The sequence below is a fragment of the Microplitis demolitor genome, chromosome 1 (genome assembly GCF_026212275.2).
Source record: "Microplitis demolitor isolate Queensland-Clemson2020A chromosome 1, iyMicDemo2.1a, whole genome shotgun sequence".
Taxonomy (NCBI): Eukaryota; Metazoa; Arthropoda; class Insecta; order Hymenoptera; family Braconidae; genus Microplitis; species Microplitis demolitor.
In genome coordinates, this window is record NC_068545.1 from 15590174 (window position 1) to 15606280 (window position 16107).

The 16107-nt window shown below is 31.0% G+C and overlaps 1 protein-coding gene and 1 long non-coding RNA gene across 7 annotated transcripts in view; one reads left to right on the top strand and one right to left on the bottom strand.

The window, feature by feature from the left end:
* Positions 1–1249: 1249 nt before the first annotated feature.
* LOC128668137 (uncharacterized) lies at positions 1250–6066 on the bottom strand. 3 transcript variants are annotated; one of them, XR_008403913.1, is made up of 3 exons: positions 4358–6066; positions 4206–4262; positions 1250–3659 (listed from the first exon to the last, which is right to left on the bottom strand). It is a non-coding gene; the product is annotated as an uncharacterized LOC128668137 (long non-coding RNA). The 3 variants fall into 3 exon arrangements; XR_008403907.1 differs by lacking the exon at positions 4206–4262; XR_008403902.1 differs by having other exon boundaries at positions 4206–6066.
* Positions 6067–6241: 175 nt separating this feature from the next.
* LOC103572714 (protein AF-10) overlaps positions 6242–16107 on the top strand; it is an 86204-nt gene continuing 76338 nt past the window's right edge. For 3 of the 4 annotated variants that reach the window (XM_014443270.2, XM_014443272.2, XM_053740322.1), the window contains exons 1-7: positions 6243–6929; positions 7513–7592; positions 7684–7848; positions 7934–8131; positions 8214–8900; positions 8971–9287; positions 12093–12554. In XM_014443270.2, coding sequence (XP_014298756.1) covers positions 6821–6929; positions 7513–7592; positions 7684–7848; positions 7934–8131; positions 8214–8900; positions 8971–9287; positions 12093–12554 — 2018 coding nt within the window. In that variant the 5' untranslated portion in view covers positions 6243–6820. Of the gene's footprint in view, positions 6930–7512; positions 7593–7683; positions 7849–7933; positions 8132–8213; positions 8901–8970; positions 9288–12092; positions 12555–16107 lie in introns of all 4 variants that reach the window. The other variant, XM_014443273.2, reaches the window with a different exon arrangement.

A 16107-nucleotide genomic window follows, 5' to 3' on the forward strand; every position in this document is an offset into this window, starting at 1 on the left:
CATATTCTATCAACAAGTAAGAAAAGAAAATATATAATTAATAAATGTTACTTACTAATGAAAACCATGTCTCACCAGAATTTAACTATTACTGTTAATATTAAATAAAGAGTGACGCGTATAATAAATAAATTAAAGAAAATATAGAAATATAGCATTATATTAATTATAATAATGTTTCACAGTAAATAGTAATGTCAATCGTACTAAATAATTAAATATAGAATAATTATGGAGGAATACACCTCTGATAGCCTAGAATATTTAACTGGAAGATTGTATCTAAGTACATATAAATAGAATAAGTAATAAGAAGTTGTAGAATGGATAAAGTGAAGAACGTATATGTGTAAGCTTATATCCCAAATTTGAATTAGTAGAAAGTATAAATGTATAAGTATAATATTTAGTAAAGAACATAGATATATAAGAATATATACATATAAGCATGAGTGTGAACATGAGAGTAGTGGGGAGAAGTTGGAGAGTGAAGGTCCGAGATCTCTCTGCCGTCTGATGTAACTTCACTTCTCTCCGAGAACTCTTTACGAATACAACTGTTATTACTGATCAAGTTTTATCCATACTTTATAATAAAATTCAGTCTTCAGATAAAAGTTATTTTATCAATTACATCTATCCTTAATCATAGTTTAATTATTTCATTAAATAACAATCATAATCATCATCATCGTAGTAAACAATAAATTTATCCACTGTTTTCAAATTCAAAATTTGGTCCCGCGTGACAACGAACTGCCCACTGTCCAGGAGGTGGCGTCAGCTCCGATCCTAGTAACCTCCCAGGACATAACAACTGGTGACAGCGGTGGGATAGTCACACCAATTGGGTTCAACGCAAATCTGGAGATTCAACAGCGTTCTGGAAAATCCTGATTGGTCCATCAGCGTTTTGAAATTCAAAAGCATCATCGAGTGTATTATTCTGCATCTGTTCCGGCGTTCCAGTAAGTTTATCGGCGATCTTCCAATTCCAGAGGGTCAATTCAACTGCGAAGGGTCATCTAGGAGGAAACTTCATGCTGACAGAAGATATTAGTGAAGTGAAATTATGTAGTGCGATTTTAATAAGGGCAATTTCGCGAGTGAAAAGTGAAAAGTGATTATTTTCTTTTTTAAGGTATTTTATTTGTATTAATTCTGCAACCTGTAAGTCATTCTATGAAGTATTATTTTATATCAAAACTAAAGGCATTTTGTTTTAAAGGAAATTCTATAACTATTCATGTATGAAATTTGACGATTATTTGATATTTAACACTTTTAAATTGCTATCAGACATAAGTTTCAGTCGAAATAAGTACACATTATAATATTTTGTATTATTTACAATTCCATAATCTTAATAATTATAATTAAAAGTTCAACTGTAATTTGATATAGTATTTCCTTAATATATTAAATATAGTAATCAAATAGAATCAAGACTATAGAAGCATTAACATGATTTGAGGCGAAAATGTCTAATTTAGTGACTACAGACGAACACATTTCGGACGCGAGCACTGAAGTGGTGATTAGTTCTATTGACATTCAGAACACTAATAATGACAATTTTTCCACCATCTCTCCTTCTATAACCCCTAGCATTCCAGCTACTCCAGTTCATAATTCGAATCGCGTACCAATTGAACCGGTACTCGCGGGCTACGGAAATAATGAGCACAATTATGCTACCAATAATCTAGTTCATACAAGTAATTCCCAATTTTTGAGTATCAAAGACGCTATAAACCTTATACCCGTATTCAATGGAGAAAATATGCCAGTTAATAATTTTATTGAACTTTGTAATCAAACCTTAAATCTAATACATCCATCTGGTAAATTGTATTTAACTCAGTTGATAAAATCTCGTATATTGGGTAAAGCCAGCAAATATATTTCAAATCAATCGGGATTAGCATTTGAAGGGATTTTGGGAAATCTTAAAAGAGCTTTAGTGCCGAGTAGAACTCTATCTCAATAGCAGTCGTTACTTTCGAATATTTATTAAAAGGATGGTGAAACCATCGTAGATTACGTTACTAGAATCAACGAAATCGTTCAAGGAACGTCAGAAGTAATTATGGATAAGCATTCGGGTGAAATACGAACCGGGTTATTAGCTAGTACCCAAGAAGGAGCTCGAGATAGCTTCGTACGGGGTCTTAGGGGAGAGTTAGGATTGTGGGCTGCTAGTCAAAAACCTCTTACTCTGTCGCGAGCAGTAGATCTTGCCGTAGAATTAGAAAAAGAATTGGAACAAAAAAATTCACTTTTTAAAATACATTCCCACTGTAGTAATAATCCTTACTCCAGCCAATATTCCATTAGTAGTTCCCAAAATCATATCAAATTTGCGAACAATCATTATGGAGATAGAAGAAATCATAACAATAACAGACTGCCACAGGAATCATCAACTAATAACCAGGCTACTGTACGGGTAACTCAGACACATAACAATGACAATATAAGACGACTTGACCGTAATTCGATTATTTGTTTTTCTTGTGGAGGACGAGGACATTACAAAAAGACTGTAATAACTCCATGAACGTAATTTGTTCAATATGTTCTAAGCCTGGTCATTTCGCACAAATCTGCAAAAATAGGTTTACTTGGGTTAGAGAAAATAACACAACATCAAACCAAAATTTCAATGCATACAACGACCAACAAACTGACAATACAGCCCACACAGAAGACCAAATGAAACAAAACTTATTCAAAATGACGCTTCCATAAAAACTCACAACAACAAGCATATTACCTCACCGTGTATAACTATTAATAGTGATGAACTACTTAATTTGGAGAAATTTTAATTCACGATAGATTCTGATATTAATTATAAGTTGATATTAATTTATTCTCCAGTTCCCCCACTTTCAAAACTTTTCGTCACGACAACAAACACTTCTTTTTATGCCCTCGGTGCGATTCTCAGCCAGAAGACATTAGAAAATACCTTCCTACTACTCTGCCCCTGAACTCCTGAAAGTCACAGATCATAAATCATTGGTGTGAGCTCATAGAATAAAAATTCCTATATCTTAACTCCTACATCGGTTGCTGAAGTACGGAAATATGAATATGAAGTCAATTATAGGGAAGGTCGATTGAACGCTAATGTTGATGCGCTCTCTCGAAACCCCATTGACATAAAATTACTTAATATATTATTGATTTAGAACACAAAGCTTGGGAAACCGCTTCTTGAGGATAAACTCATAGGAAATAGTAGGTTGAGTATTAGCATGGATAAAAACAGAATAAGATAAAAAAAAAAGAGAGTGTGAAAAAAAAATTATGGCATCGACTCCCTGGGGTTGTTGGACAACCCCCTCCAAATATAGTGGCGTAAACAGCAAGTTTATGGCCACCCTTGGCACGTTGTGCACATATCTGAAGGATAGAGATGCCTTCCCGACGACTCGCCGACCTGACGTTGAGGCGGAAAGCGAGACTCGAACGAGGACAGTACTCTCTTCCCAGGGAGACGAGTTGTTGGATGAGTGGCAGCCCTCTTCAGAGGGGTTTATTAGCCCTGTCCCTTGGGTGGTTGGACCACCCAGCAGTTGTTGTACCGAGCTCGGATGTCGTGTGGGGGTTTGAGTCCCCCATGCATGAGATGCCAGAGAGGACGTCCTCGCCTGAAATGTGTGAAAATGAAAGAGACATTATAGAAATGCATGCTTAAGTACTAACATTAAAGTTATCTAAAAGAAGTGAAACTAGTTTATATTTAAATATTCCGGAATCAGCAACAAATGTTTGTAGTCATAAATATCTAGTTTTCTTATATCCGGTTCAAACCAACCTCCCTGCCAATTCTTTTAATGATAATGATACTTTTCCTGAACCGATGTTAAATGACGTTTATTCCTCAGACGATGAACCTGACAAGAACCCTAAAAACCCTGAACGGCTGACGAAAAGAATCAGAAAATCAATCTTACTTGTTGTGTAATTTCTAGTCTGCCGATTATAAGTCAAGTAACACAATTAAAAAGCTGCTGAAAATCCAGACAGAGCTACATTCAAATCAAAGGAATATTGTGACTGTCGGGTAAACCCTAATAAGTTTTCTTAAGGAAATTGGGTATTTTTGGCAAATGACGCGAAAACCAACGAACTTGATCGTAACTATATAGACCCTTATAAAATTACTGAAACCTGAAATAATGAAATGTAGCTACCTAATTCACCCCATAACATACCAAGTCGTACATACAAACAAGTTGAAATTAATATATCTGGAATAATATAACATAAGTGATAAGAATTTCCGAGTATAACTTTAATCAAATTTTCTTTAAATTCGTCAAAAGACTCTACAAAATTAAATTACCTTGTTGATCCGTATAATACTTCATAGTCTGGATTAAACTCTTGCTAAAATGTAAACACCGTGACCTCAATGATAAGGCTGGGCCGTACTAAACGAGTTTTTAAATTTTACTTTTCTTTGAATTTATTGATCAATTCTTATTACAAAAATTTTATAGCTTCCGAAAAATGTTTAAGATAAACTTTTTTTTTGAAGGTTTTCATCATTTAAGTGACGTAATTATTCCAAACGTAATTAGAAAAATAAATTCGAACATCCGGTTAGTGCTGCTCACCCTTAAAAAATATGTATTCTTGTGTAATATAAATATTGTGCGTAACCTGAGTTAATATTTACTGTTAGTTTTAAATCATAAAAATGATTATTTTTGTAACTTGTAATGTAAATGTGCGACCACGATTTAACAACCGGTAATGGTATTATTTATATAGGTAATTGTCTTGCAGAATTTATATTTCATTCAGAATTAGCTTCAGCTATTATTATATATCGTTATATACATGTGTATATATGAGAGAAAAATTCGACGAACGATATGTCGAATTTTCATTAACGGGGGAGGTGTTATGTCCTCAACAGCCTCAGGTGCCTCCACCTGTTAATTAATTAGTAAACTTGAGATATATAAGAAGCGCGCATTTGAATTCCATTTGAAATTATATATTAATTTCTTACAACACTTATTGCGTCTTAACAATATTGAGTCAATAATTTAAATGATAAATCGTCGTGGCACATACTCATTAAATTATATATTTTTATTATAAGAAAGTTTAAATAAATAGATAGATAAACCTTTATTTTGTATTCAGAGAAATATAAATACAGGTTGAGTGGTCTTGGAACGTTTCCTGTCATCCGATACTTAAAACCTAAACAAAACATACGCATAAAAATCATGAATAGGTCCTTGTTCTAAAGTTAACCGTCAATATGGTTATAAACAAATACATATTCTATCAACAAGTAAGAAAAGAAAATATATAATTAATAAATGTTACTTACTAATGAAAACCATGTCTCACCAGAATTTAACTATTACTGTTAATATTAAATAAAGAGTGACGCGTATAATAAATAAATTAAAGAAAATATAGAAATATAGCATTATATTAATTATAATAATGTTTCACAATAAATAGTAATGTCAATCGTACTAAATAATTAAATATAGAATAATTATGGAGGAATACACCTCTGATAGCCTAGAATATTTAACTGGAAGATTGTATCTAAGTACATATAAATAGAATAAGTAATAAGAAGTTGTAGAATGGATAAAGTGAAGAACGTATATGTGTAAGCTTATATCCCAAATTTGAATTAGTAGAAAGTATAAATGTATAAGTATAATATTTAGTAAAGAACATAGATATATAAGAATATATACATATAAGCATGAGTGTGAACATGAGAGTAGTGGGGAGAAGTTGGAGAGTGAAGGTCCGAGATCTCTCTGCCGTCTGATGTAACTTCACTTCTCTCCGAGAACTCTTTACGAATACAACTGTTATTACTGATCAAGTTTTATCCATACTTTATAATAAAATTCAGTCTTCAGATAAAAGTTATTTTATCAATTACATCTATCCTTAATCATAGTTTAATTATTTCATTAAATAACAATCATAATCATCATCATCGTAGTAAACAATAAATTTATCCACTGTTTTCAAATTCAAAATTTGGTCCCGCGTGACAACGAACTGCCCACTGTCCAGGAGGTGGCGTCAGCTCCGATCCTAGTAACCTCCCAGGACATAACATCTGGGTATCTGGGTCTGTTTTTTAGCGTCTCGAATCCAGTCGCATGCATCCTTACTCGGTTAAAATGTGCCATGACCGCTTAGGGGAAATGTAGTCTCAGAGTTGGCTGACTGACTATTGAAAAAAAAATCATTGAGTATGGCAGACATTTACTTCACGAACTGTGACAAAAGTTATTGATGTTGTGTTCTTGTATATGTATCGTTATCAATAGTTTCTAGCACTCGGATATATTTCTTAAAACAGAAAAGATGAGATGAGATGTATGTAAAGTGAAATAAATATAAACTGTTAATGTAACTATGAAACACTCACTATTTGTTTAAATCAACCAACAATAAACTTTCAGTGATATAATTTTACTAATAATTCTTAAGATTCTTAATGGTTTTAGTTTTTTTTAGTAATTACGAAATTATTCATAAGAAAATGTCAAAAGTATAAGAAGTTTGTAGTTAAATGTTTCTATCTCATAAGTTGTTTATACATCGATTAAATTATAGTCAAAATCTTTTGGTTGATGGACTAAATATACTAATGATGTTTCCGTATTTCGGTTTTTTAGTTCTATAAATATTCGAATAGTGATTTCCACGATGTTTTTACATGGTGTGTATTATTTGATTATTATGAAGTGCTATCGACTAGTTTAGCTTAAGCTGCTAGTCTTATCTCTCGAATCGTCCGACACACAGCATGAAGGAGATGCTTGGCGGTTGCTGTGTATGTTCTGACGAGAGGGGATGGACGGAAAATCCACTTGTATATTGCGATGGACAAGGTTGTACTGTTGCTGTTCATCAAGGTTGGCTTTATTTATAATCGTTAATTGTCGTGATTTTCATTATTTTCTAATTATATTTCATAGTTTCTTTTATGTTATCCTTGTTATTAAATAATTTTTTCTCCCCTCCGGGCGAAAAGCGTCAACTTTTTTCCCGCTGTGTGAAACGAAGTTGACGCTTTCCGCTTCCGTCGAGGAGAAAAATAGTATTGACACCTTGGGCAGTAAATAAGAAAGCCTCAGATCACATGTTTGTTGACCTCGGCTTCGCCTCGGCCAACAATTACATGAGATCTGAGACATTTCTTACTTTCCTGCCCGAGGTGTAAAATATACTATACTGATTAATTTAAAATGTTTCGTATCCTAAGCATATTTACTTGCATACACTAATATATTATTGTATTGAATCATCGTATTGTTGGTTTTATTGATGATTCATTTTTTTTTAAAGAACAAAAAAAAGTTCAACAGTTATTTTTTATAAGTTATAAATTGTGTTTTAGAAACGTTTTAATCAAGTATAACTTGTAATGATTTTTAAATGATTTATTTATTTTTTCAATTAAATCGTTGATCTAATCGTTATTATGTTTACTTATAGCGTGTTATGGAATTGTGACAGTGCCGACTGGACCATGGTATTGTCGAAAATGTGAATCGCAAGAACGTAGTGCACGTGTAGTAAGTTACATGTTGACAAATAATATTTTGTCAAGAAATATAATGACGTTAATATAATATATGTATAAATGTGTTATAATTATTGAAATAGCGTTGTGAATTATGCCCGAGTCGTGATGGAGCACTTAAGAGAACAGATCAAGCTGGCTGGGCCCATGTGGTGTGTGCTCTTTACATTCCTGAAGTCAGGTTTGGCAATGTTACGACAATGGAGCCCATTATTCTTCAACTTATACCGTCAGAAAGGTTTAATAAGGTTATTTTACTAAATTTATGATTCAATACAACTTTAACGTTATTTCATATTCGTGTTGCCTAAATATTTTTATTACCATGCCTAGACATGCTACATTTGTGAAGAACAAGGCAGAGGTAGTAGAGCTACAGTAGGAGCATGTATGCAATGTAATAAGACAGGCTGTAAACAGCAATTTCATGTAACATGCGCTCAAGCATTAGGTTTACTTTGTGAAGAAGCAGGAAATTATCTTGACAATGTTAAATATTGTGGATATTGCCAACACCACTATTCGAAATTGGTAAATCTTTTATTTTACTCAAAAATTATTTAAAATTGAACAATGAAGTCCATGGTTTCTTCTTTTTTTTTCTTCCTCTTAGAAAAAAGGTGGAAATGTTAAAACAATTCCACCTTATAAACCAATTCCAGCGGACAATGGATCATCTGATTCTTCTCCAGAAAAAGAAGTAGATGTACCTTTGAAAACATCTACAGCAGTGAAACGCAAAAGTGCAAGCGTGAAATCATCAACATTAAATTTGAAAAATAAGTTAAATGCTAGTCCTAGTTTAGATGTTAATGGAGTGATTAATGATAAAAACGGAAGCGGCCGTAATACTCCAAAAGATACAATTTTATCATCAACTCCAGGTTCTAGTAAATTTACGACCTCGAACTTCGTTGAAACTGTTGTTACTCAATCGGAGAGTGTGTTTGGCCACGAGAGCAGTAGTGCTAGTAATACTATTGTCTCAGATTTAGTTTCTGCTACAATTGGTGTTAAAACCGGAGCAAGTATTAATTTTGTTAATAAAAACAATAATCAATCAAAATCAAGTTCTTCATCATCAAATAAATTAAGCTATACAAGTAAAAAGCGAAAAACAGGTGCGCATACACCAACTGCATTGGGAAGTGAAAATTCGAATAATTCTGCCAGCTCTGAGGCTAGTGGTTCAGTTGTCGCAGTCAGTTCAATCACACAATTAACACCGAGTAATTCAGTTCAACCCACAGTCACTGAAGCAACTAGCCTTAGTACTACATCCGAGCCAGAAAAATTAAAGGTTCGTATTATCATTTGTTTCACTTTGAGACTTTATTCATAATCATTTGATATTTAAAATATGCTTACAGTTAAAGATCGATAATTCTTTAAATTCAAATACATCAAGTATTTCTATTACAACTGAATCGACCGCAGCACCGGTTATAATGTCATCGCCATCAACTCAAGCACACACTACCACAGCGACTAGCATTGTAGTATCAGTACCTCTTGCAGCTACTTCTCTTCCAAATTTCGTACAAAGCGTAGTGACCAGCGCTCCTACTCTTTATCAACAACTTCAACAAAGTATGTCTACAACTGCTGTTATTAATGAAAGTCTCTCGGACTCCTTTATTTACTCTGAAGAATATCCTCCAGAAGATTTGCCAGCTAAAAAATCACGGTAAAATAAAATTTACTCACAATATTGAATCATAACTTACGGCACAATAACATATTTTAACTAAAATATATTGAAAATAATATCTGAGATCTAAATTTTATTGGATTCTCAATAAACGACTGATATGCTTTCAGGGTTAATTTTTCGGGATAGTTCTGAATTTTGACTTTACAAAATGATACATTTTTCACTGATCTTGCATTGAAAGTTTAAATTCCTGTCCTATTTAGCAGGAAGAAAGAAATACATTTCTCTTTAAAAAAAAAAAAAAAAGTTGACGAATCAGTGAATTAATGAATTCTTTCCACAGACAGGCAAAATTTTAAACTGATGGGTGCATAGCTGGTGAAAAATAGTATACATATTACGGAGGAAGGTGGGCTTTTCCACTTTGCGTGTTTTTCATCCTCGCTTTTAACTTTAGTAGGCAATTACATACGTAGGCTGGAACTTTTTACATTCCTCCTTCAGTATGTAATATATTATTGCACACCGCAATCGCGAAAGTGCTGAGGTTGCTTTATGATCGCTTTAAATTTTTTGACTCATTCACTTACATTAAATTATCTCTAGATTTATTCGATTACACTAAAATGGGTCAAATTTTATTCATTTGTTTTCTAATGAGAAAAAAGTACAATGTTTTTCCCACTAAATAAGGTAGAAATATAAGTTTTTGGTGCAGGTATGGTAAAAAAAAAATAATAAATTGAGTTCAAAAACGCTAATTGTTAAGTTTTTATTCAATTAAACATTTTTTTTTTTTAAGGTTTATTTTTACATGACTCTAAATTTTAATCTTCAGTTTGATTAAAGACGAATACAGTTGAATAACTGCGGGGGTATTTCATTTTTGTAGTAAAATTAAGACTATGACCGTAACTATTAGTGATGTTGACTATTTGCTCATAGAATATAAGGTAGAGGTACCGTTTTTGGTCCCTGTAGGGTCAGTTTTAGAAACTTCAACAATTTAAATGAAATAATTTGTAAAATACGCAATGAAATAATTAATTTTTTAAATGTGTTCAAAGATACTTTAATCATAATATTAGAATGGAAGTTTTCTTTTTATACTTTTTCATTAATCAAAGTAGAGTATCAAATGTCCAAAAATGAAGCAGTGGCCATAAGTGGTACTTCTACCCTATATAATATTGTTTATTAATCCTTATCGGGTAGTAATACTTCGAGGAAAATTAATACGCATCTTTACACGTTCTTGTAGGCTAATTTTATCAAAACTAGAGTATTCCATTAGTTATTAAATTAGTAAAAAAATGTATCTAAAAAACAATATTTAAAAAAAATTCAGTAAATAAAGTTAATTTTTTCTACTTAAAAATATTTAAAATATTATAATTATCTATAAAGAAATAATCTTAAGATGTAAATATCTATAAATAAATATCTATATCAATATACCATTGTATAATTTTATAATTTTACAATTATAATCATTTATAAAAAATAATCTAAAACAAAACATAGACAAATAGACATCTCTACAATAAAAAAATTGCTTTACGATGTTATAGGTTTGCTGTTAATAATCTACATTAATTTTCTATCATAGAATTTTTATTCTTCCAGTTATTTTTTAAATTATTTTTTTTTTTATATCTAATAATGATTGAAGATTTATTAAAATTTTAATAGTCTATTTATATAGATTTTTATAATGTTCAATAATTTGTCTATCGACATTTAGAATTGTTTTAATATTTTTGAGCAGAGTAAATTAATTTTATTACAAATTTTTTTTCAGAAGTATAATTTAGATACATTTTAATATTTTTGATTTATATCATCAAAAAGTTGTCTGCACAAATCATTTCGTCGAAGTTTTTGAATGTAGACTTACTCATTTATTCCAAAGCAATATCACCCGATAGGAATTAATGTCAAAGTATATAATCGAAGTCGTTTAAATCAAGAAAATAAATTATGATGCTGGAAGTAGTAGACATTAAATAAATTTGTTTTCTTTAAATAAATAAATAAAGTAATTATAACAAAAACCTTCAAAAAATCTTTTTGTGCATGTTCTAAAAATTTTGTTTTACTTACAAGTAATTTGTTTCTAAAAATTTCAAAATTGCCTGGTGTTTGCTACTTTCAGTATCATGATAAATTAACCAATTGGTAAGTGCCATATTAATTGAAAAATGAAGAATCTTAAGCAAATTTCTTCGAGATTCTAAGAAATTCAACTCAATAACAAAATAAAGTATTGATTCTAAAATATAACGATTTTTTATGTTCAAATATTTGCCGCGCAAAAGTATCGTTCGAGAGATCGATCTATTTCAGAGTATACTGAGCTATATCGGATATAGCTGACGTGGGAGGTAAACAAGTACTTTGGTTAACCTCTAATAAAAACGATAATTTTTAATGTTGAATAAAAATTGTCCTACATTATTTGATGCATAAAGTGATACAATAAAAAAAATTAAACACTACAAATCACATTTTTAGTATTTATACAATTTTTTTAATTATTTAAAGAATTTATTATTATATCTGAAATGCAGCATTTTCAACATAATTATCAAATGCAATGTTTATAAAGCAATTAAATACATTTAAATTTGCTTTAATATAATTTATTAAGTAATATTGATAGTATTATGCATAAATAATTTCATTTAAAATCAAGATGAGTAACATAATCTTATTACAGAAATAAACTATTACTTCGAAAAAGTATGAATTCGAGTTCTGATTTTTTTTCTTCAAAAAAATTTAATTGAACTATTGTTTTTAAACTTATAATCTAATGGATAATATTTTGTACTTTAGATTGCAGTCAACAGAGAAACAAGAAAAAGTTAAAAAAACTAAACGCGGTTCAACGTCAAATAGTCAACCTTTGCCCATTCCTCCGTTGCCAATATCGACAATTGCTTCATCGAATTCCAATACTTCTATTAGTATTGTTAAAACATCTAAACGTAATCTCAATCGAAATAATCATCAAACACCATCACTATCAGTTGCTCCAATATCATCTGTGAGTCAAGGAACCACACCAGGTACTGGAAATTTTAGTAGTATCACATCCGGTACTGGAAATACAATGAGATCTGTAGTTAAAGATTCTCCACCGAGTAGTCCCAGCTCAGAAAGTATGAGCAGTACTGGACCAGGAAGAAGGAAAAAAAAAAGTGTTGAAGATCGTGATTCAATTACTCCGCTTTCATCCATGAATATGATACCTACTACGTTAGGAAACAATACAAAAGAGGAAAAGGACGTGAAATTGTAAGAATTATCTTATTGTTTTTTCAAGTAGAATCACGATTTCTGAGGTGTATAATTTTAATGGTTGCTTTTTTGTAGTTTTTCTTTTAAAAAAGGTGATTATAGAAAAAATTACATGATAACGTAATATTTTCAATCGATTTGAACACCTTTCATGACATCTCTCCAAAATTCGTGTATTCGCCAGGGCATGTCATAAATTTTTTTTTTTTTTTTTTTTTTTTTTTTTTAGGACTAATAGTCTCAAAAGTTACTTCGAGTCCAGAAAATATCTTCCTAAAAAATCCATTCAACATCTTATAAATTGAACTGGCGCTTGACAAGTTTATTTTGTCATGTTAAATGAATGTGATTTTTTTTTTTAATTCAACGTGAGAAAATCGACGAAAATTTTTTTTTTCCAATTTTAAGAAACATGTTCTAGTAGAACATTCAATTCCCCACAAGAAGTTGAAATCATCAAGTCCGTAACCTCAACAGAACAAAATCTGTCTATCGATTGAGCCTGCGGGTCAGTCCCAAAATTTCCCGCTGTTTTCGAGCTCCTTGAGCTTGAAAATACTTTTGTATGCCGTTCTTTTCGAAAAAAAAAAAAAGTTTTTTACCAATTTTTCTCCAACGACATCTCTCAAACGAATTGACCGATTGAGACGGTTGAGGTGGCAATTGACGCGTTTTATTGAGTTCTAAAGCTGATCAGATTTGAGAACTAATTTATCTAGTCGTATTTAAGAAATTTCAAAAATACTAAAAAAAAAAAAATTTTTTTTTAATTCTTTCGACAACGGTTTCTCTTGAACGAATCAACCGATTCTGAAGGTTGAGGTGGCATTCGACGCGGCTTATGAAGCTTCAGAGCCCAGTTGGTTTTAGAATCAATCTATCGAGCGCATTACAAGTTATTCACAAAAAAAAGTTTTGAAAAAAGTTTATTTTTAAAATATCTCCGTAAAATATATCCGTTCAAAAGTTATAGATATTTACATACGTACGCATATACGTACATACATACATACATACATACATACATACATACATACATACATACATACACTCAGACATCATTTTGAAATTAGTCAGAATAGCTTCCTAGAACCTCAAAACGTCAAGATCTCTTAGACATTCGATTTTCGAAAATCTGACCGAAACCAATAACTTCCCGAATTTTTGAAAATTTCTTATTTATTTTATCGGGAAGTTATAAAGTTACAATCCTCTAAACTTAATTACCTACAAAAGTGAACTGATTCACATTTTCGTAAAATTTACAAAAGAAAAGTCACATGGATTTAAGCTGTTTAAAATGGTTGCAATATCAAATAAAACATTTTTTCTAGTTTAAATAATTATCACTATACAAAATGAGTGATTTTTATAGTAGATACAAGAGTTTGAACCCAGTTTGGATAAATTTGTATCATTGACCTATCAACGAAATTCGTTAAAAATACACTTGTGCCAAAAATTAAAGGAACAGAAAAATTTTAGAAATTGTTTAATGATTTTTGAACGGCTGTCTGAAGTTTGAAGATTTTTTGATCAAGTTTTTTTCAAAGCTACGACTAATGCACAATCACGAGAAATACCGCAAGGCAAAAATTTTTCAAATTTTTCTTTTGCTTTAAAAAGGTTCACGGGCCAAGGAAAATTTATTTCAAAGCAATCATTTTTCGATTGAAGACTGATATCTCAGCGACAAATTATAGTACAAGGCTATAAAAAAAGCAAATTTTACTAAGTTTGGAGAACTGTAACTTTTGTTCTGTTGAGGTTACAGACTTGATGATTTAAACTTTTTTGTGGGGAGTTCAATGTTCTCTGGAATATATTTTTAAAAATTGGAAAAAAAAAAATTTTTTGTAGATTTTCTCACGCTGAATTAAAAAAAAAAATTTACATTCATTTAACATGAGAAAATGAGCTTGTCAAGCGCCATCTCAATTTATGAGATGTTGAATGGATTTATTGGGAAGATGTTTTTTTAGGACTCGAAGTAACTTTTGAAACTATTATACCGAAAATAAAATCTGAAAAACGGTTGACCCTGTGGGTCACCCCCAAAACTTCCCGCTGTTTTCGAGCTCTTTGAGCTTGAAAACATTGTTGTTTTCAATAAATGTGCGAGTTCTTTGAGCTCAACTATAACTTCAAATACATTTGTATTTTCAAGCCCTTCGAGCTCGAAAAAAGTGTCATTTCTTATTAACCTCCGAGAATTTGAGAAATCGAAAATAATCGAGAAGGATTGTTTTTTCAAGTTTTGCTCGCCGTTACGCTTGATAAATTAAATGTTTTTGAACTTCTTTATAGCACTGATCGATAGAAAGAGTTACGTGAACTTTGCATTAAACCAGCGAGTTAATACATGGATGATCCAGAAAAAACGTTAGAAATAGTGATTCTTCAAAAATTTTTATGATGATATGATTTAAACTAACCAACCGATTGCAATAATTTATAAACCGATCATTAAAACCTATAAAGCCAAAGGTCCAGTATGAGTTTTAGAACATATGAGGACTTACAGTATGCGGTATCCGAAAAAAACGAAGTAAATTGTTATTTTTTAATTTTTTCATCGTCGATATCCTTCGAGCTTATTAACTGATTTTGATGTTCAGTTATGTTATGATTCACGATTATGTTTAAAGAAATATAGGTTTGACACAGATCAGAGCGTTTATGTATAAAGTATCCGGGAAAAATGTTAAAAACGATGTTTTTTCTATTTTGTGTTAATCATATTATTTTAATTAAAGAACGAGATGCATTTCATTATGTGGAGATCGAGAGAGACCATAAAGATGAAGAGCTGGTATGATTTTGAAGACATTTTAGTACATTATAATATTATTTATCCGGGAAAAATGACATAGAATGTTATTTTTTAAACTTTTCGTCATCGTTCTCTTCTGAACTAATTAAATGATTGTGATGTTCAATGTGGCAACCGGCGAATTTTATTGAGCTTTAGAGCTGATAAATTTTGAAAATGATTGGTTCAGTTGTTCCAAAGATATTTGCGAAAAACTGTTTTTCACCATTTCTTTTGTCATCGAAATCTCTCGAATGAATTAACGAATTGAGGCGGCAATCGACACGTTTCATTGGGTTCCAGAGCGAATTACATTTTGAAATCGATCGATTGAGCCATTTCTGAAACATTTCAAAAAACCTAAAAACAAAAAAAATTTTTTTTTTTGTATTTCGTCTGTATATCTTAAGTCTTTTTGATGGATCGATCTGGAATTTTTTTTACTTTTAAAAAATTCTAAACGCCTACTTGGCGCGATTTTACACAGAGAATCAGTTTTTGGTAGATTTTTTTTTTGCAGTGTTAATTGGATATTTGCTTGAAAGCGATATGATTCTAAAAATTAAATAAAACAATTCCTTGATACAAATAAAATTGGAGAATAAAATCAAAAATCAATTTTGGCAAATAATTTGGAAATAAATAAATAAATCTAAGTGGTCTTAAATTGTATAAAAGTCGTGTGACGTGAAACGCAATTTAATTAATCTTAAGTCATTGAGCATATTCTCGGCGCGT